The sequence below is a fragment of the Corticium candelabrum genome, chromosome 1 (genome assembly GCF_963422355.1).
Source record: "Corticium candelabrum chromosome 1, ooCorCand1.1, whole genome shotgun sequence".
In the NCBI taxonomy this organism is placed as follows: domain Eukaryota; kingdom Metazoa; phylum Porifera; class Homoscleromorpha; order Homosclerophorida; family Plakinidae; genus Corticium; species Corticium candelabrum.
In genome coordinates this window covers 13,297,024-13,318,586 of record NC_085085.1, presented here as the reverse complement: position 1 = coordinate 13,318,586, position 21,563 = coordinate 13,297,024, and the positions used below count along the sequence as shown (strand labels likewise).

General features: G+C 41.9%; 5 protein-coding genes and 1 long non-coding RNA gene across 6 annotated transcripts; 2 read left to right on the top strand and 4 right to left on the bottom strand.

Annotated features, from left to right (window-relative positions):
• Positions 1–405: 405 nt before the first annotated feature.
• LOC134196363 (uncharacterized protein K02A2.6-like) lies at positions 406–1,348 on the bottom strand. Its single transcript, XM_062665469.1, has one exon. It carries the CDS (start codon positions 1,336–1,338, stop codon positions 541–543), a length of 798 nt encoding a protein of 265 aa, XP_062521453.1. The 5' UTR covers positions 1,339–1,348; the 3' UTR covers positions 406–540.
• Positions 1,349–2,678: 1,330 nt separating this feature from the next.
• Positions 2,679–4,727, bottom strand: LOC134176267 (uncharacterized protein K02A2.6-like). Its single transcript, XM_062642946.1, has 3 exons — positions 4,421–4,727; positions 2,955–4,363; positions 2,679–2,876 (listed from the first exon to the last, which is right to left on the bottom strand). Exons 1-3 carry the CDS (start codon positions 4,725–4,727, stop codon positions 2,679–2,681), a joined length of 1,914 nt encoding a protein of 637 aa, XP_062498930.1.
• Positions 4,728–5,483: 756 nt separating this feature from the next.
• LOC134186984 (uncharacterized) lies at positions 5,484–11,269 on the top strand. Its single transcript, XM_062655093.1, has 7 exons — positions 5,484–5,597; positions 5,675–5,755; positions 6,274–6,315; positions 6,376–6,431; positions 8,848–8,926; positions 8,988–9,116; positions 10,569–11,269. The coding sequence occupies exons 1-7, from the start codon at positions 5,496–5,498 to the stop codon at positions 11,190–11,192; spliced, it is 1,113 nt and encodes a 370-aa protein (XP_062511077.1). The 5' UTR covers positions 5,484–5,495; the 3' UTR covers positions 11,193–11,269.
• A 27-nt stretch (positions 11,270–11,296) lies between these two features.
• On the bottom strand, positions 11,297–12,067 carry LOC134186992 (uncharacterized). The gene is made up of 3 exons (XR_009971034.1): positions 11,953–12,067; positions 11,783–11,900; positions 11,297–11,719 (listed from the first exon to the last, which is right to left on the bottom strand). It is a non-coding gene; the product is annotated as an uncharacterized LOC134186992 (long non-coding RNA).
• Positions 12,068–13,012: 945 nt separating this feature from the next.
• On the bottom strand, positions 13,013–21,555 carry LOC134178942 (protein spinster homolog 1-like). The gene is made up of 10 exons (XM_062646150.1): positions 21,411–21,555; positions 21,008–21,351; positions 20,796–20,947; positions 16,003–16,069; positions 15,769–15,941; positions 15,560–15,697; positions 15,263–15,458; positions 13,633–13,698; positions 13,475–13,573; positions 13,013–13,416 (listed from the first exon to the last, which is right to left on the bottom strand). The coding sequence occupies exons 1-10, from the start codon at positions 21,496–21,498 to the stop codon at positions 13,090–13,092; spliced, it is 1,650 nt and encodes a 549-aa protein (XP_062502134.1). The 5' UTR covers positions 21,499–21,555; the 3' UTR covers positions 13,013–13,089.
• On the top strand, positions 14,088–15,092 carry LOC134179885 (uncharacterized). The gene has a single exon (XM_062647279.1). The coding sequence runs from the start codon at positions 14,367–14,369 to the stop codon at positions 14,814–14,816; it is 450 nt and encodes a 149-aa protein (XP_062503263.1). The 5' UTR covers positions 14,088–14,366; the 3' UTR covers positions 14,817–15,092.
• Positions 21,556–21,563: the final 8 nt, after the last annotated feature.

Here is a 21,563-nt window from a genome sequence, read left to right as displayed (position 1 = left end):
CACCACAGACACACAGACACACACACCACACACACACACAGACACACACACACACACACACACACACACACACACACACACACACACACACACACACACCACAGACACACACACACCACACAGACACAGACACAGACACAGACACACACACAGACACAGACACAGACACACACACACACACACACACACACAGACACACACACACACACACACACACACACACACACACACACACACAGACAGACAGACAGACAGACACACACACACACACACACACACACACACACACACACACACACACACACACACACACACACACACACACACACACACACACACACACACACACACACACACACACACACATGTAGCATAGGACTCAAAGATTGGTAAGAATAAATGTAATTGAACATAAGAGACACAACAAAGAAAACATGTATCCGATAGCCGGCTATCCAAATGACTGAGCTGCCCCGCCTATGAAACCCCGGATGCCACATCATCTCCCTCCTTTCTACGCAAATCACAGTTCTATAGCCTCTACACTGTCGACTCTCCATATCTTGTAGGTGGTATCGCCTTTGTAGTACGCTGACTCCTTCTTGGCTGCTCTACTCCTGTGGCAACTTCAGGCGCACTCAACTCGTCTTCAGTACCATCGTGTAAGGACTCAGGCTCTGTGTCACTGCTAAATTGATCCTCTTGTTTGTTGTCTCTATTGCTACCTGCGACGTCTCTAGGCTCTAGATCTGGTTCATCTTGTACTAGCTGCTGGGTTGGCAGTTGATTTGACCGTGTGTGCAGTCTCAAGTGATCCACGTGAACCTTTTGTCTTACTCCTGTGTCTGTATACTGTACTGTATAATACCTCTCCCCCAAAACTTGTACTACTCTGGCGTTTCTCCACTTTGGCATCTTTGCGTGACGTACCAACACCATATCATATGGTCTAATTGCATTTCTCTCACTCGCTGTTTGGCCGTGACCTCTCTTTTGTTTTGCTTGAGCCTTTTTCACCGTTTCCTTCAAAGTCTTGGTCAACACTGAGGACTTTCGTGGCGGCTTTAGTAAATCCAGTTGACATCGCAGATCCCTGTTCATCAGGAGCCTTGCTGGAGAAACATTTGTAGTGCTATGGCTGGTATTTCTGTAGACTGACAAACACTCTGTCACTACCTCTTCCAAACTTGCCTTTCCGCTCTCCATGCCTTTCTTGATTGCCCCTTTCAACGTTTTAACAAAACGTTCCGCTTGCCCGTTGCTTTGGGAATGGTAGGGAGGTACTAAGGTATGACGAATACCCTGTTTCTTACAGAAAGTTCTGAATTCTGATGACATGAATTGGGGCCCATTATCTGACACGATTTGCTTTGGAATACCAAACCTTGCGAAGATGCGATGAAGTTGAGTAATGGTTGGCTCGGTGAAGTCGCTCCCTCAGGTAGCTGTATTACCTCAGGCCATTTTGAGAACGCATCGATCACAACAAACCACATTTTTTGCAACATGGTCCGGCAAAATCAATGTGAATTCTTGCCCAAGGGCACTCAGGAAACTCCCATGGATGTAAGGGTACTTCTGGTGGTCTATCAGCGTGCACAGCACAATTTTCACAATTTCGGGCCATACTCTCTATATCTCTGTTGATACCTGGCCACCATATGAACTTCCGTGCAAGTTTCTTCATCCTCTCCATACCAACGTGTGCTTTGTGCAATTTTGATAGTAACTGCTCCCTTATTGCCTTTGGAACCACTATTCTAGGCTCTTCTGCATGTTTTAGTATGCATCCGTCACACACTGACAACTGATGCTGGCATGCAACAAAATCCAAAAGAGCTTTGGTCTTAATTAATTAACTGTTGAAGGCCCGTCGTCGTTGATGAATTTCATAACTTGTTGAAGAGTGCGATCCTGCTTTGTATATCTTTGTAGTTGATCAAAAAGAATTGGTCCATCTTTGATGAATTGAGATTCCATTGCGGCTATATATCTTTCTGACTGATCTTCGTATTCATTTGTCTGTTCAAAATCCTCGTCATGTCCAACTGGGAGACGGAATAGACAGTCTGCATTCCCATGTTCACCTGATCACCAGTATTGAATTTCATAGTCATACTGTGATAACTGTTCGGTAGGAGTTGTCAGTTTGGTAGGATCAAAAACTGTTAGTAATGGTCGATGGTCAGTTCTGAGAAGAAACTTTCTACCCAGTAGGAAATGTCGAAATTTTCTAGTCCCAAATATTATGGATAACGCCTCCAATTCTATCTGAGAATAATTTCGTTCAGCTTTTGTCAAAGACTTTGACACGTACGTCACTGGATGCTCTTTCCCTTCTGTCACTTGGAACAAACATACTCCTAAGCCTTTTTCGCTTGCGTCACAGGCTAGTCCCACGGGAAGAGACATATCATATTTTGCCAGTATTGGTAGAGATGTTAACTCTTGTTTCACCCTTTGAAAAGCACTTTCTTGCGTTGATGACCAGTTCTATTTGTATCTTTCTTCAGCAGTTGATTTAGAGGTAGAGTATGACTAGACATATGTGGAAAAGAATTTTCCAAAGTAATTAACCACGCCTAAGAATGATTGTAACTCTGACTGGTCTTTAGGTGCTTTCATCAATTGTATTGCCTTAACTCTTTCATTTGATACTCTGATTCCTGAGCTGTCAGTTATATGTCCCAAATATTGCACAGATGGTTGACAGAACGAGCATTTGTTTCTTCTAATACAGAAACCATGTTGCTGTAACTTTTGAAAACTTGGGACAACTTCTGCATGTGTTCTTGTTCATCTTTTCCTGAGATAAGAATATCATCCATATAGATACAAATTCCTCTCACGCCTTCCAAGACTTTGGCTATTGTTCTCTGGAAAATGGCAGGCGCTGAACTGAATCCAAACGGTAATCATCTATATTTGAACAGTCCTTTGTGCGTGTTAATCACCAGCCACTTCTGACTTTCCTCGTCCACCCGTAACTGGTTGTAAGCATCCTTCAGATCAATCTTGGAGAAAATTTTACCCCCAGCTAGGAAACCAAACATCTCTGCTGGTATAGAGATTGAATATTGATCAACTACCATAATCCGATTGAGGGGTTTAAAATCACTGCATATCCTGATATCACCGTTCGGTTTAACAATGTTCACTGTTGGAAAAGCACATAGAGCGATGTTAACTGGTTCTAATACACCGTTTTTCACGTTCCTTTCCAATTCCTTCTCGATCTGTGCCCGAAGATGCATAGGAGGTCGCCGGAATGGAAAAACCTTCAAATCCGCCTCTGGTCGCACAGAGATGCCCACAATCTCACTGCAGCAACCCAGTTCATCTGTAAATAATTCTGAGAACTGCTGTAGTAGTTTCTCCACTGGTGCTGCAATCTCACTTGATTCTGTCAACATTACACCACCATGGTTTCCCATAGCTTTAAGATAGTCAATGCACACTGTCGCCATCCCAACCTTTTTCACCCAATCCGTTCCCAGCAGGTTTGAGCCTTTTCCTTGTCTCACGTAGAATTGAATAGGTGCAAGGTTGCTGCAAAATCTAACCTGACCTGTCATCATGCCCTTAAATCTCATGATTCGACCTGAAGCATTTCGTAGCTGCTCCCTCTCCTTCCTCAACTTGGGCTGTCCCAATTTATTCCACGCTATCTCATCCATCAAGGAAACGTCCGCTCCTGTATCAACTCTAAAAGTTAAGAAACAGTCATCCACTCGTACCTTCACCTCAAGTTTCCTTAATGTATCATGAACAGTTTCTGCACAGTAAACATTCTTTGTGACAGAGTCAATGCAATAACTTGATTCTTCATCCTCCTGAGACGAGCTTCCTTCTAAATCTACCTTCTGGGAGTTTCGAGCTTGTTGTACCTTCTTTGTTCTCTGAATTACATCTCCTGGTTTAGCAATTTTGCCACGCCTAAATCCCAATGATTTTTCTTGGTTGTTCGCCGTCTTCTTCGTACATTCCCATTGGTAGTGTCCTTCTTCTCCGCATTGAAAACAGACAAATCCTTGTCCGGCCTGGTGACGTTTATTGTAAGGTTTGCCTCCCTTCACATATTTTCTTCCTTGTAGATGACAAACTTTCCCTTGCGATTCTGCCGTTGCCTCACGTGTTACCATAACACTATCTCTTGCTCCTTCCAACGTCTTAGCTAGGAGAATCACTTTATCCAATGGTTGCGTCAGTAAGTCTTCTTTCTCATACATCTCTTGTAGAATAGAGTCATTTTTAAGCCCTGCCACAAAAATGCCTCTCAATGTGTCTTCGTATTCTCCTGCCTTGAATGAACAATTTGTTGCGATTTGTTTCAATCCTTCGGCGTACTCCTGTACAGTCTCTTCTTCCCATTGAATTCACCCATGTAATTTCACTCGTTCTACAATTGCATTGCACTTACGCTGGAAGAACATCTGAGTCTTCTCAATAAGTTGTTCAACGTTGAAGTCTGTGATTTCCCTTGGCAGTACCGCGTTCTCCAGAAGCATACGTATACCTTCATCTAGACATTTCAGAAATAAACTTCTGTGAGTGTCTTCCGTGATATTGTAATCTGTAACAGCTAAGTCCAGGTAGAACTTGAACGAATCGGTATTACAACTCTTGAAACGCCGACACGAATCCTGACTCGCGTCTTCCTTGAACGTATCAATTGACCTGGCAAGTCTTTCAAAATCCTTGAATCCAAGAACCGGTTTCGAAGCCATCTGTTCGCAGTGCCAATTGTAGCATAGGACTCAAGGATTGGTAAGAATAAATGTAATTGAACACAAGAGACACAACAAAGAAAACATGTATCCGTTAGCCGGCTATCCAAATGACTGAGCTGCCCCGCCTATGAAACCCGGATGCCACATCACACACACACACACACACACACACACACACACACACACACACACACACACACACACACACACACACACACACACACACACACCACCACCACCACCACCACCACCACACTACTTCTCCCATAGTGTCTTAGATCTAGATTCCACATGTAATAATATGATATTCATTTCCAGACATACCTGTAAGTTTGAACGCACACGCTGGCAATGTCTCCTTACAACTTAGAAGATGACTGGCCACTATAGACACCTGTACATGTTGCCCAAAGTAATATCTCAAGATTCTGTTATCTAGATGCGCGCGCATGCTTCTAAAACAGTTAACTGGGCATGCTAAAGCTAAATAAGTAAATAATTAATAAGAAATCAGATAAACTGATTTGAAAGTAAGAAATTAGGAGGCTACGGCAGTTTAGTGATCTATTACTAGAGCACAAATTTCATCATCATGCCCTAAATTCTAGACAAAATTATTATGTGCATGTTGGTAGATTATGATTTATAAAAAAAGAGCTATGATAGAATGACTAGAACGTAGATGATTCTTACAAATAAAAAGCCAGCAGTTCAACGTAGGCGTTAGCGCACGCGAGGTTTATACGGGTGCGTGGATTTTTAATCATGATGTTACGAAGGCTTCTTGTCAGCTGTTTTGCTCTTGTTGTTTTAGTTGAAGGAGGGTCTAATCCAGCGAACAGTTCCTTACCGTGCGACGATGGCGTAGTGAGTTAGGCAATAAATGCGCATGCGTGTTTCTTGCAATTGTTCAACAATATTCTCTATTTGTATCGTATTGACAGCACGGAATTGAGATCGACTTTCCATCGGATGATCAGGACTATTACAAGTGCCAGAGCTACTCGTGGCTAGCAGCAAGAAAGGTAACGTTTTGCAGCTTGCAGTTGTTGGCTAATTTGCATGAAACACATTTCCCAAGAAATGGGAGATGGGTTTCCTAATGAAAATCTGATAGTATAAGCACATTTTTATATTAATTAAGTCTTGGTTAATTAATTCATAGTTTCCACTATTGTTTACACATCAATGAAATCTATATGAAATCTAATGTATCTGTTGTAGGCCTTTTAGCTTAGTAGCTGTTTTGCCAGGTCTAGAATAAAACATGTCTCTGCCACTTTCTTGCATTGTCTGTGTGTATGAAAGAAGTAGCTACAGAGGCTCAACACAACGTATATTCGAACAAAACTAGATGTTGGCAGTTTGACCAGTTGCCTGGTCATACAAAATTTATTTTGTTTCAACATTTATCACGCGACTTTTTGTGAAGTAACATTATTTTGAGGGTTTGCAGTAGTTACTATAATAATTATGTTTTAATTAACTATATAGTTTTTCATGTATGTGTGTGTTTATTTTATTATCTCACTATGGACTGTAGATGTCAAGTGGCAGAAATGTGCACTACAATGAAACTGCAAGAGTAGGTGAATGATTGTCGTTTGGCTGTGCTATTGTAATAGGACTGTATGTATGCATGCAGCCTATTCATCAGTGCTTGAGTGTACCAATAGTGTATGAGAACAAGCCACCAACGAGGTAAGAACCACGTGTATGTAGTGTGTGCATTTAATAGTCTCTCATCATGTTTGTCTGACGTGCTCTCACTGTTGTGTATGTACTACTGTAGTGTGTTGTGGCAGTGTCTTCCTCATTTGTGCTTTCTGTTCTTGTACACACACACACACACACACACACACACACACACACACACACACACACACACACACACACGCACACACACACACACACACACACACACACACACACACACAAACACACACACACACACACACACACACACACACACACACACAGTGACACACACTTGACTTGACTTGCCAGTGTCTGGCCACCCCGTCTCATATATATAGGGAGAGCTGAAAGATGAGGTAGTTTGTTTGCTTTTATGTCTCTGTATGTTCTTGAGCCACCGGAAACGTCTTCCACATGTGCAAGACAGGGGAAGTTGACTGCTGTCTTCTCTGAACAGCGTTTGCCACGATGACAGTTATGCTGTTGGAATCGTGGCTTGGATTTGAAGCACTGTTCACATTGACAACAATGGCAGCAACGGCATGTCCTATCAGGCTTCAGTATCCGACTTGAGGTACAATCAGTTGAGGCAAGTGATGGTGACCGGATTGATGATAGAGTTGATGATGATGACATAGTCAAAGAGGAAGAAGAAGACACATTTAAACATTTATGTACTGCCAGGCCACCCCTACTTCTCAGCCACCGATGACACTTGGCACATTGCACTGCGCCTGGTTGTTCACACAGAGGCAGTTGGCGTTCCACTATACGCTTGTGCCGCTTCATACCTGAATGACTCCAAAAGGAACAGCAACACACAGCACATGAAAAAGATCATTCAGTAGAGGTATGTGTAACTTCAGTCTGACATGAAGCTCGCCATTCTGGACTTTGCTGTGCCAGGTGATACCAATTCTCTAGTTTTAACAACTGCAAGTCAGCCTTGATCCTGTCTTTCCATCTGAGGCGGCCATTCAAATAATAATTTCTTTGGTAATCTGATTGCAGGCATTCGAGCAACATGTCCTAACCACTGCAGGTGGCGGCGACGGTGACGGCGACGAAGGATGTCAGACATCAGACTTACATCACCCATCTTCGTCGAAGATGAGTATTGGTAATATGTTAATGGTCCCATTGAGTCACGCCCAGAATAATCTGGAGACACTGGTGGTGGAATTTCTCTATCCCAGTCTCATTGCGTTGGAGAATCGGCCAGCATTCAGTTCCATACAAGAGCAAAGATAATACACAAGCCGTGTACACCATTCATTTGGATTGAAGAGACAAGTTAGTATTGTTGAAAATACAACGAAGAGAGCCAAAAGCACATGAAGCAGTGGCAAGGCGACAGTCAATTTCAGCACTAACCCTGCCGTCTGGAATCATCAGGCAACCGAGATAGATGAATGATGTAATGTGTTCAATCTCTTGTCCCTCCACTAAACGAGGCTGCTTATCCACATCAGAAATACCCACACCACAAGTCATGAATTTAGTCTTAGCAACGTTCACAGTGATGCCAATGATGACGCAACTGAGTGAAATGTTGCTATGGCAGTTTCTTCCATCTGACGGGAAGATACTAGAAGAGCATCATCATCAGCAAATTCAACATCAGATAAGGTCGCATACTGATGTTTAATTCGAGGACAATTAAACAAGTTACAATTAATGTTGTATCTGAAGCTGAAGTCTTCTCCAGAACAAATGTGGGACATCTTGTTATGCCACTTCTCAAATACTAGAGCAAAGTAAAGATTGAACAAAACAGGAGAGATGGCACAGCGTTGTTGAAGTCCATTATTAACAGCGATGCTTGCTGTATGACCATTTCCAACGCGTACACGAGCCAAGACGTATACATGGAAGGATGACAGTAACTGGATCACTTTGGTAGGCACACCGAGTATCTGTAGACCACGCCGCAATGCCTCTTGTGGGACAGAGTCATAAGCTTTTATAGGTCTATGAAGATAGTAAAACCTGGTTGTCGGTGGTTATGCACGCACATGCACACACACACACACACACACACACACACACACACACACACACACACACACACACACACACACACACACACTCACACTCACACAACATCAGATATTAGGAAAGCAATATTAAGTTATGAGGTAGATGTGAAATCATTACCTAAGACTCATGAAAAGGCATATTTGTGTCATGTGAATTGTTTTTAAAAGTTTTTCTCTTCCGTTTGTACTAGAATTGTGAAAAATGTGAGATAATAGTTTACTTTGAAAGTTTAATCTTACTGTATGTCTATGCTCAGTTTGTTTGTCTGTGTGTCTGTCTGTTATCTGCATGAGTATTCTCGTGGTGTGTATGAATGTTGAGCATTGGTTGTGGTGGAGATTTTCAACGATTTATCAAAACCTTCACAAATTGTGTTTAGTGGCTACCACAGAAAACTCTGGCCAGCGTATGGTGAATACACTTACTGTCCTCCTCAGCGGTGGATGCACAATCTTGAGGTGTGTACACACTTGACTAATAAGTTTTCTGTGTATGATGTCAGTTTATCAATTTCTATAGCATGGAGCCATTGTGTTTCTTTACCACCCTTGCGCTCCTGCATATGAGGTATTTCTTCTTAGAGAGATCGCTAAATCATGTCTACGAAGACATATCATCACTCCATATTTGGGGCTGAAGGAAGACGAGGTTTAGTGGATAACATAATTTCTGTTTGGAGATCAATAATTTATCATGTGTGTGTGTGTGTGTGTGTGTGTGTGTGTGTGTGTGTGTGTGTGTGTGTGTGTGCATGCTTACCTCACAAGAGGGGCACACAGTTATAGTGTGAGGTGTGGCAAGTGCTCTTATATTTCGAAGTAAGGGCATATTGTAATCTTAAACTTTTAATTGAGAAAATCACGTGATATCAAAGCCATGTTAGGTGTTGAACTATACATGCATCCAATCATAATGCAAACCCACGTCTACTACTTTGTGGGCAAATATCTAATCTCTAAAACTTGTACTTTGGCAATTCATCTTCTATAACTTTAATCGCTTTTAGCCTGCTTGTTTGTAATGCTCCTTGTAGTTGTCTTTTCACAGTGTGCAATGGCTGTATTGAGCTTTCTGTAATTTTTCTTCTATCATGCATCGCAGATGTTTCTGTACATTATAGGTGTAACTAGCCTTAAAATTTTGTTGAGGCACCTTGTTACTATCAACTTAAAGAATGCCACTAACGTTAGTCACGTGATCTTGAAGCCTGCTGGCTAAATCATATAAGTCGAAAAATTTTCCACTGTTATTACACCCACTTTTTAACTGTAGTTACACCACTGTACAGAAACACTTGAATTGTTTTAGAAAATTCTTCTTCCCAAAACAGCATCATGTAACTGTGAATGCTAACTTGCTAAGGGTGGGTGTCTACATTACATCTCTCTTGTGCGTGCCCACGTAGTTGCAGGATGTCTTGATCACACTTTTTGCTAACCCTTTCTTACAGGGGCATGCCCTTGTATGTGAGGTAATAGGGTATATTTTTCTGTTTGAGAAGTGCTTTAATTAATTAATAGAAAATGCATGTAAATGAAACCTTATGTGTAATGTGATCTATATGTTGCACTTGGAGTAGTAGCTTGCCAATGTGTGGATGGCTGTAATGGAACATTTGTTATTTGGACTACCAAGTCTGCACTGATAACAGCTTATTGTAGTAATTAGTTTGGATCAGTGCTATAGACATCATATTGAAAACTGCCCATAAGCGAAGGGATCAACCTCTGAACTAGACAGTGCCAAGTATGACACTTCAAATGAGGAAATGGTAATATGCTGAGCTGTGAATGTTTGCATCCCTACTGGACACCTATGGTGTCTGACTGGTACTTTCCATACACAGGGCAGTTTGACACTGTTATGTGTGTTCTAATTGTAAAAGTCGGCTGTCACCCATCAGCCAGCATGACATCATACCGTCTTTTGATTTAGTCGTTATCGGATCACTCCCGTTGAACACCTCTGCAAGTATTCTCTGTACATTCTAGTCATGACTGACTATTGGGTGTTCTTGAGCAGTTATAGTGGGTGACCATAATGAATAGGCGTGACCCTATTATTACGTCAATTGCAAACTTGTTTCTGTTTGCTGTTTAGCCTCTTGCACTGGTAGCATGGAACTATGTTCGCTTCATGAGCTGGGTCAATATCACCGAATCAGTGTTGTGGATACAAGCGCATGCTTTGCAGACTTATGAGAAGATGGTATACCAGAATGGTAAGTACACTCACTGGTTGACTGAGCGAGCCCAAGTTGTGAACGGAAGCGATATACGAGATTCCCTTCTCTGTCCTGAGAAACTGATAAGCTTGCTTCACCGAAATTACACAGCTGTTACAGACAGTTACAGTGATAATGCAGCAGTTGCACATGATGACAATGATAATACAGCAGTCATGCAAAGTGACAATAACAGTACGACAATATCAAGTATGACAGTGTCGAATACTACAGTGTCGAATACTACAGTGCCGAATACTACAGTGCCAATTTCCAAGGCAATGTGGGGTCTCGGTAGCATTGTTTTCATTGTTCTTTGCATTATCGTTGCCGTGTTAGTGGCACGACCTAAGAGAGTGGACAAATATAAAGTTCGATTTTCCAAGTTCACATCGAGTATGAGTGATTCCCATGTGCCTGTTACGAGATTGGAAGTGAGCGCACCTGAATCAATAGGATTGTTGAAACGTGAAGAGTCTGACGACACTGAAGAGGATTAAAGCTATAGATCCATGACAGTGAACATGTTCTTTGTTTAAATTAGGAAGAATTAATATGCCATTAGTTGTCAATTAGATTGACTTGACTTGTCTTGTATTTTGTATAAATAGTACAACAATACATGTACTCTGTAAACCAATGCATGAAAGATGGTAGAATGTATCATGTGTTCAGCCAGTTCCCAGATAGTTGGGATGTGAGATGACCATGCTGTATAAGTATTGAACAGATTATTATTGTTAATATAATATCCAGCTGATCAGATACTTTGATTTGCAGTAGTTTCTCACAAATGTGGATAGGGCTATTCCAAACTCTATACACGAATCAAAGGTCAGTTGCACAATAAGTTCGTGGTTTTGATGTGACCTTGGAAGTTTACTGGCAGATGAATTTACTATATTAGTCCCCCAAATCAAGCAACAGGAAAATTTCAGTGAGTCATACACTAGAGCGCGGCGCCGTTCCTCTGACACCATCATATTCCGGACGCGAGTTCTCAGTTATCCGTTTTTGAACGCAGTCCCTAACACATCATAAATATAGGTATCCGAGTTGTAATTGAGCACACCAAAAGAGAGCATTGTACCTCTTCTCTGCCTAGAATGAGATTGAAAACTGAGCGGAGCCTTGTATACCCCGTTCATCGGACAAACGCATCGTTCACCGGACAGTAGCGTTTATATTGCACACACGCATCCTTCAGCCTAGTTACTTATCGCTAATCAACAACTCTTTACCTACAAATTGTGTTGTTACCCTGCATGTCAGCCAAGATCTGTATGAGTTACAGTCGGTCAAACGCCCGTAGTAACGGCCCCAATCGTCGGACACCCATTTTCTTGCCTTCCTACCTTCTCAGCAACAGCTCTAGGTTTCAAATAACTGCAGTTGATTAAATTCAGCTATCTGAAACGCCGCAGAACACAGAACACTTGCCTAGAGTGCTTGATGGCAATTCTGAGTCAATTCTAATACAACCACGCCCCCACTAGGACGTGTAAAAGATGTCGCTTGAACGAACTAGCCGTTCAACAAAGAAGACGACAACCGAAACCCATGAGAGGGCAGGATTGAAGTGCTAAAACGCTCTCCTTCCAACTCTCTCTTATGACATTATTACCTGCAGACTGGTGCTGCAAAGAAAAAAAGACTGTCCGACGAAAGGGGCGTTACCTCGATTCAATGAGCGTGCGCTATCTCTCCTGGAGAGTAGCAAACGGAGACTGTGATAGTGTTGTTGTGTTAGCTAGTCACCTATAAACCTATCTCAGGTGCGAAGTTGCAGAATGGCCTTTGCGTTTTCATGGGGGAGGTTGTGTCCGGTGAATGATGATGGTGTCCGATGACCGGGGTCGCAGAGAAGGATCACGTTTACCGTCCTAGCATAACCGTTTCAAGCCTTTGGAAGTCCCACGTCTGGAATCACAGTCTTTACTAATCCTTCTTACTGTGGCCTCTAGCAAAGCTCAGTCTTACTTCGTTTACTTCTTGCATGGCTGTCCGATGATTGATGGTGTCCGATAACAGGGGCGTCGCTCTACGCTAAACATATATTGGATGAACAGTGAACAAGTATCCTGTTATTAAGAAATGGATGTGAACACCCAACCCATGAGGTCATTGGACTTCCCAAGGGCAACTGTTAGATTTACTGGGAAGAGAAAGTGTTGAGACTTCTTGAAATAATTACAGGATATCGTGTTACAACAATACCAAAATAAGCCAGAGTCTCTGGCAATTCATGCACAATGTGTCATTCCAACATGAAATATGAACGGACAGTCTGAAAGCTGACATCTCCCTAGGCTGACACTGATCAAAGCACATTCACACATTACATTGCTTACACAACATTATCAAAAACCAATTCAATCTAGAATCATTTAGAATCATTCATGTACATGTAGCTCCACTGACTAAACATTCTGTGTCATAGTCCCATTTTGATGGTTCTTTCGAATTATCATTGTCTTCATCTTCACCAGAGTTGACAAGTACTCGTTCAGAGGATCTCTTGTTTGCCCTAGTTGCATCCACAGCTGCCTTCCTGTCTTGAACCAAATAGAAGGACGTGACAAGAAAACAAGCACCACCCAATACTGCTACAAAAGTTGTAATATAGGAAGCATGCTGGAGAGCGAAGTACTCCTGTCTCGCTTCAGCTGGAGTAGCATGCTTTACATCGGGAGTATGACTAGTACCTCTCAAAGAGTCAGAAATCTGAAGGACATTGCACAATATATGGTAGCAACTTCAAGGGAAATCAACGATCAGTCACCTTTCCAATGATGAGAGGACTGAAAGCATCACCAAGCAAATGAATAAAAAGAATTTGAATAGCTTCAGCTGTCGATCTTCTCTGAGGAACTATGACATACTACAAGCAAAACTTGATGAAAGCAGCACAATCAAATAGACACATGTATGTGTACCTACCAAAAGAATGGCTGCCACAGGTGCCCACATTACACACAGCAAAAACTCCGCAAAAACACACAGCGCCTGAAATCAAATACATCAGTGCACGACTACCAAACAAATACCAAACTTTGAATATTAGTAACAACATGAACAAGGCAAATTAATTAATTGAGAAACACATCCAACAACCTCATTTCCATGAAGGATTTTGCGTAGGAGTTACAATCCTAGTTCAATCATTTACGTCTTTCCTCACGTGAGCACCTTCTCCCAACTCCAAAACATCCTAGAGTGCTACTTTTAGCACATTACTAATCCGTTACCATGGAAAGACCATGAACTCATCATTGCGGTGTCACATGAACGCATCACTGCGGTAAAATCATGCGCCCTTTGTCCATGTAACTCTGTGACGTTATTTTTTTACTGGAAATGTCAGGTTGCCCACATAGTTCTAGATAAACAAAATTCAAAATGGGTCAATCGGGGTATGGTAGAGTAATCCACGACGGGATTATTGTCCTCCCAGGTATAGGTGTGACTCATAACAAAACGCCCCATCTCAATTTTTGGACACGTAACCAGGGGACTGCATGTACATATGTACAAACAAAGTCCCTATCGAGGCGCGGTGACGACAGTTCCGGTCAACTTTAGGTAATTACCATTCCCGCCTACAGATTTGGTATCTTATAAAAATAACACGCGGAGCGCACGTCATCAGTTCTCATCGCATAACGGCAGAAGTCATGAGAGATTCGTTTCGGTGCGTTAGCAAGAGCAACCAGTATTCGAAATGCTCGACAAGTTTACCTGTCCGGCAGCAGCAAACACAGCCTCATCGGAGTCCATTCGCTCGACGAGCAACTCATCCGGTATCACCACTCGCATGCTCGTTGCAGGCAGCAAACGACAAGACGACCCCAAAACTTGGTAGTCCGATGGTCGTGCGCAGGGAGAGTGCGTGCAGCTCGTTCTGGGGCAGTTCAGTGAAACAGAGAAAAGCGCCTCGACCGCCGTCCCCCGTGCCAGCCCGGAGAAACCGGTCGAATGCACCTCTAATGACTCCACACCTCGAACGACTCGACGAATACGAAAGCGAGTTGGCAGACGACGAGGACGGCATTCTACAGCCGATTGCGTCGTCCTTCGAACAAAACCGAATCCAGGAAACAAAGATGAGTAAACAACAGGCGTGACGCACAGCACGTGCAACATATCCCGGCACTCTAGATATGCAACGAGACAAGGTCGAGTCTGTTTACGGCAACTGGACAGCGACAGTATATACAACCGTTCACACACGCGTCTTGTACGACAGTACTGCGCATTCCTACTATGTAGAACTCGCCATTGTTACACGGTTGCTGCACATTTTGATGTACATAGCATGTGTATAGTTTGGTTGGATCGTTTTCGATTTCATGGCTCGTTTTACGCTATTACGCGTGATACAAATAAAAACAGAAATCAAATCCGAGTTCGGTCTCACTACAGTCCTTTGCATAGAGCAAAGAGTGGCGACTACGCAATACCGGCTTTTAGCTGTTATCAATTAAAGTAAACGGAAGCTTCGACGCCGAGCAAATGACGAACAATTAACAACAATAATAAGCGCGTGAATTGCTTGAAGTAATCGACTTACCCAGAACACAGCCGGTGCTATGTGGGCGTAGACGAGTGCAAAGAAGAGGAACGGCACGCAGCCCAACAACCCGATGGCACAAACGAGCGCGTCGGCTTGGCGGTTTTTCTTTCCCCAACGCCTCGCTACTTCTCCACCGACTAGCACACCACTAACTCCCGTCAAGACGGTGACGAGACCGAAGTAGAAGCTGGCACTAAAGACAACATCAATTAGCTAATGAAGTTAGTAAAAACAAACAACAAGATGTCAGACGTTACAGAATAATATAAATATTTATTATTTAATTAAACTTACTGGGAAACTGTGTAGCCATGTTTTGGCCCGTACGCTACTTGAGATGCCCAGATGATGAAAGTGGGTGCCCATTGTGTCAGAGCGCCCACAACAAACGACATACAGGAAAATCCCAGCGTCGACCACACAAAACTCTTACTGAACAGTAACCACATTTCATCAACACAATGATCTCATCCTGTTGGTTAGATACTAAAACCTCTACTCACCACTTCAGTATCATAACAACATCATTCAAGAAAGCACCAGCACCAGATACTCCCTTCATGTTTTGGCTTGACTGCATGGTACCATCTGAGTTAGTATCGCTGTGACCTCGTGGAGGTTCTTGAACGACACACAAACAGAGTAATGCCAGTATGATGCCAAAAACTGGAGTCACCTTTCAGGATTGCAAAATGTGAAGACACAAGAGGAGAATTAGACAATCAAGACAACCATACCCTAAATGCCCATTGCCAACAATTGAACAATGTAGCAACATGTGAGCCAACAATATATCCCAGAGCACTAGAAAAAGCCATTTATTGGGCAAATATAACATCACCAGTCGTTAACAAAATTTATTACACTCATAATTATTACAACTAATAATTTTTGTTACATTATTACAAAAACTCCTGATCTAGAATATGGCAATCGAATGTTCTAGATAGTCAAAATGGAAAGCAGGGACATCAGTGGATTGTGCAATAATAGATCACAGTAGGAAGGAGTGTTTTTCACGAGACAATGACATGAAACTATGACCCACTCTTGACAAGTGACCTACCTATACAATATCCACTATGTATTCCAAAATAAGTTCTTCACTTCAACAACCTTTCCTAAATTGGCTAATATCCTGTTTACATTGGGAACCATAGACTAGTGTGATCATCATTACACAGTAATGCCACAAAAGGAGTAAACACCAAACAGGATATACCAGTGTAGTAAACACTATATACTTTAATTAATGTTGAAAACATATACTAGTGTTGTAAACAGCATACCCAGTGTCTCAGATTTTGTTGTCACTGATACTTCCACTGGCAGGTTTGCTGATACCTCACAATAAACAAGCCCTGAGGGTAGAAAGGATATCCAATAATAGCTACAATAAAAACTGATTAGTTATGCCAAAAGCACAACACAACAATCTAAAAAACCTCCTGAACTATTCTCCAAGCAGTTACCATACACCAGATACAAGAGTGCATTTGATTTGATCTATCAGATGTATAAAATACAGAATTTGGCAACTGCTGGCATTTCAGGTGTCACAGGTGGCCCTTGGCATTTCACTGCATTTAGTAGTGAAAGGTCAGCTTCATTTGCACATAGACTTACACAATATCCTTGATTGGATCTTTCTGCATATTTGACAACATGCAATTTTTATTACTGTCACGTTTTTCATCAATATTGCTCATAGGGAGTGTCTGAAACATCCAAATGCCAATACGATTTCCTGTGCTGTACACCTATTTATAGGGGTGCCCAAGTTTGAAATAGTTGGCACTGCAAATGAAGCTTCAAAACGTACTTGACACTGCATATACACTTTGACTTCGTGGAACACTCCCATGCATACTGGTTAGTGGTACAGTAAAGTCAGTCCAAGCACTAAAACGTTATCATACATTACTTACTCTACTATACTGTAATAACAATACGTTCATAACGTGATAGCTGTTTTGCAACAGTTCTCTGGAGACACTTTCCGAAAGCACTGCTAGTCACGTAGCTCAACACAGAATGAACACCAGTAAACAGTTAAAATTTAATTATTGTACTCCACTAGTTTATAAAAACTTTAAATGTCTTACACAAAACGTGTGAAAGATGTATGCTTTTCAAGCAGACAAAATTTGTCTGGATTATCAAAAATGCCGGATAATTGAGGTTGGGATTATCGAGGTTGCACTGTAGCTGGAACAGGCAAAATAAACGCCCTACAAAGATCATACAATGCCACCAAATGGGCTAGGAGAAGGCGAGGGTGTGAGCGCATGATCCTATTTTGACCATTACATCAAGCATCAACATCTCTGATTCAGACATTATAGTTTATAGTTATACATACCGTAGTGTGTAGATATACAAACTAGAATATTGCCCAATCTATATCAACCTGGTTCTGACATTCCTTCCTTCACAAAGTAAAGGCCGGTTCAAAGAACATGCCGCATAGCTGTGAGCATGATGCCGAGTGTTCCATGAACATGATGCAGCAACGCAGAGTGCCACGCCGATAGAATCTAGTTCTATTTGAGCAGAGCTGTGAAAGCTCCATGAAGTTGTTTATGAGCATGCTCAAGTGACCTTGACCAATCGCCCATGCACATGTCATATACAGTAGTTGTATCGTGCATGCAGACAAAAGAAGCCAACACCATGATTGAGAAACTAATCGACACTGTACATCAATTTCCTTGCTTTTGGCAAGTGAAATCAGTCTTAAAAGGATATGAGAGACTACGATCAGTAGTCCATCTTTATTAATATCAACAGGTTGCCTTGGTCCTAAATTCAAATAGAATAATGTGGGTGGGAGAGCCACAGCAAAGTTGCAAAGATATAGTGGTTGGCAAAGTGGCTATGTCCAGGTCACACCGTGCCACACACCTACACAGCTTGTTCTATGAACCTGTCTTGATTCTTAGACCATTCTCAACCTGTCCCAGCCTCAGGCTTTCCTTAAAAAATTAAGCAAGAATGGTATCTCTAAGCAGTGCATATGTTTGCCAGTGCATGCAGCACTTTGTTAGATAAATCCAATTCCACATCATAACATACAAGACTAACAAAAGCAAAGAATCCTCTCTAGAGCATATAAACATTAAAACACTGGCAATTTGCCAGTAGATACTGAATGCACCTGGGGCGAAAGCCTCATTAGCTAGGACCTTGGGCTTACAAAACCTTTACAGTATCAGGCATCTTAGTTTAGAACATTCTGGATCACTTCAAAAAGCATTTAAAATGAGAAAACTGCCACAACTCAAGAACTAAGCCATTTCAATGCAAACTACCAATTAAAATACACAATAATGTACCAAAAGAAACACCTACTACATTTAATTAATAATTTAGCAATAGAACAGATACAGTGGTAATGCACATATACACATGCACGTGCTCACACACACCTCCTCTTCCTGTATTGCTTCCATCTAATTGGACATGCACCCCTTCAGTGGGGACAAAGACAAAGTCATAAAAAAGTTTTCCCATGAATATCGATGCGTTTGTGTATTGCATAGTCTCCTTTGCTTCGAGGTACTTCTTACATGTCTGGCATGCAATGGCTCCTTTTTGCTCATGTATAGGTTTTTCTCTTTCAGCAATGCATTTGTGTCTCTTCAAGTCACTAATGCGTCTGAAACCTCTGTGGCATTCATGGCAGACAACAGTTTATAAATCAACATTGCCAGATAACACTTGACTAGACTCCAGACAGGCATGGTAATGGTCTCGCCAGGCAGATCTTGATCTATTTGCTAAGTCATACCAACAGCTTTCTGGAATGTTCAGATCATTTAGGTCTCTCCTTATTATGTCTTTCCACTGTTTCTTAGAGCCACCTTGTGGACGTTTGTCTGATAACCACCCAAACAAGCACATCTTGGGAATTCGATGGTTGGGCATTCGAGCCAAATGTCCTAACCATTGCAAAGGTCGTCTTATAAGTTCGATGTTTATAGTGTCAGGATCTCCCATCTTTGTCTTATTGTTTTCATTTGAGATATGATTTTCCCACTGTGTTGTGATAGAGATTCCAAGACACGACCAGAGACATCTATTATGAGAAGAGTTCAATTTCTGAAGATGTGTTTCTTCAAAGGGGTCCCAAAAGGGAATCCTCTTTTGCAACTTTGTCAATGTTCTTTGTGCAGGAAACAAGTGAGAGACAATGCAAGTGATGCCATCCTATGACATCCTGGTCTTACAGCCATACTTTTCTCACTTGCTGGTGTGGCGAGTTACTCAAAGGATAGAAAATGATAAGCGATGGAACCATGAAGTCGGAAAACAGTAGGCAACCACGCAGCAATTCAAACTCCGGGTGCCACCATACCCTGAAAGAAGAAATTTGTGCGGGAGAAAAATTGTGCTTTTTTTAGAAACATCACTACTTGTGTGGAATCAATTTGTGCGACAATAAGGCCAACCCATCTAATTTGTGCAAGAGGAAATCCAACTCCATTTAATTTGTAGAGAGATCGCAACAAAAGATTAACTTTCCAAGACAGCAACAATTCCAGTTTTACTAAAACCATTTTTTCGTATCAGTAGACATGTTACGTTAGCTGACGTGACTGCAGTGTCCGGGTAGTGGCATGTGCGCGTTAGCCACGAGACTAGCACATGTTTTCACACTGATCATGCGCAAGGAAAAATATATGTGGAATTTATTTTGTGTGATGGGCTTGTGATTGCACAAAATCGCACACATTTTTCTCCCGCATAAATTTCTTCTTTCACGGTATACATCCGGGCACACACACACACACACACACACACACACACACACACACACACACACACACACACACACACAAACTGAGACACTGAGTTTGTCTTTAGCATTCAGCAGGTGGTCATGTCTGGTACCTAGACAGTGTACATAGTCTTTGCTAACCTGATCCTACATGCAGCACACTTAGTACCAAAGTTCTATCTATAAAGGCCAACTAAGATGTTCTCTAAGTCACTGTTTCATGTTCTCTTACACAAGATGATGCTGTAATACTTACTTAGTACTACACATTATTCCCACCACCTTTGTCCTGCTGGCTTCAGCTGGACTAAGGCAACTATTGGATATCAGTAACAAATACATAGTTTAAATTGGTTTCAAGTGTATCTTCTTTCAGAAAGTGAGGGTGTCAGAATAAGGAGGTCTGAATGTACATATTATCAAATATCAAAGGTAATATACCAAATTGATAGCAAAACAACGTTGGGAACAGACTTGATTTCATCTTCATCATAACACTAATAAAATATTATCAAGAGAGAAAGGTATCAGGGTGTGCAGAGACAATTTAGGCCGCAGACATGGAAGAAATGAGTATGCATACCAGTGTATGCAAGAGCAGATCATTGATCTGAGCCAGTAATCTGATCTATTGATACATTTCTCATTTTTGGTGTCCAAGTGTACCCCCTGCATTTCTGTTGCTTACATGAAGGACTGAGAAAATAACAAAATATTTGTAGTTAATAATTAATGAGCATTGATTCTCACCTTCCGAAGGGAGTCGTAAGATAAAATAAAGAGAGCATGAGTAACCTCTTATTCGCCGGAAACAAGTCCGCAATAATAGTTGGAGCAATGGTGCCATAGCTGGCCTCGCCCACACCAACTAAACTTCGCATTATAAGAAATGCATAGTAAACCTTAGAGATGACGACGACAGTTAACGATGGTAACATGATATATCATTTCAACAAACAGACTTTGAAAAATGACCCCGCCAACGTGAACCCAGACCAGATGGTAATCCCCAGAGCAATCAACTTCTTCCGGCTGTATCGATCACCACAGTAGCCAAATACGGGCGACAACAACGCGTAGCTGACGATAAATATCGTCGTCAGTAATCCTACTTGCTCATCATCTATTCCCAGACCACAGCAGCACCAGCAAATGCCGCTAGAAGAGTTTTTCCTGCTGCTACTTTGAGCAACACATTCGTAACCGACAGAAATATTTTTGTGAGTGGTGTTCCGATAGTGGTAGTGTGAGCTGTTGCAGGCACAGTTAATACAGTCGGTTGGCTGTTGTAAAATCGTCACAATTCCTGTACAGCAAGCAGAAATTGTTCGATCCAGAACGAAACAGGACTCCACTCTCGCTTACCCGCAACAGTAAATCTGTCCATGTAATTGAGAAGATTGATCGCGCACAGAATAATCAACGAGACGTACTTCAACTTTTCCGACGTCATCTTCGCCTAACAAAACTCTCATTCCCACTGCGCATGCGCGACACGAGCCACTGACTGCAGGGTGT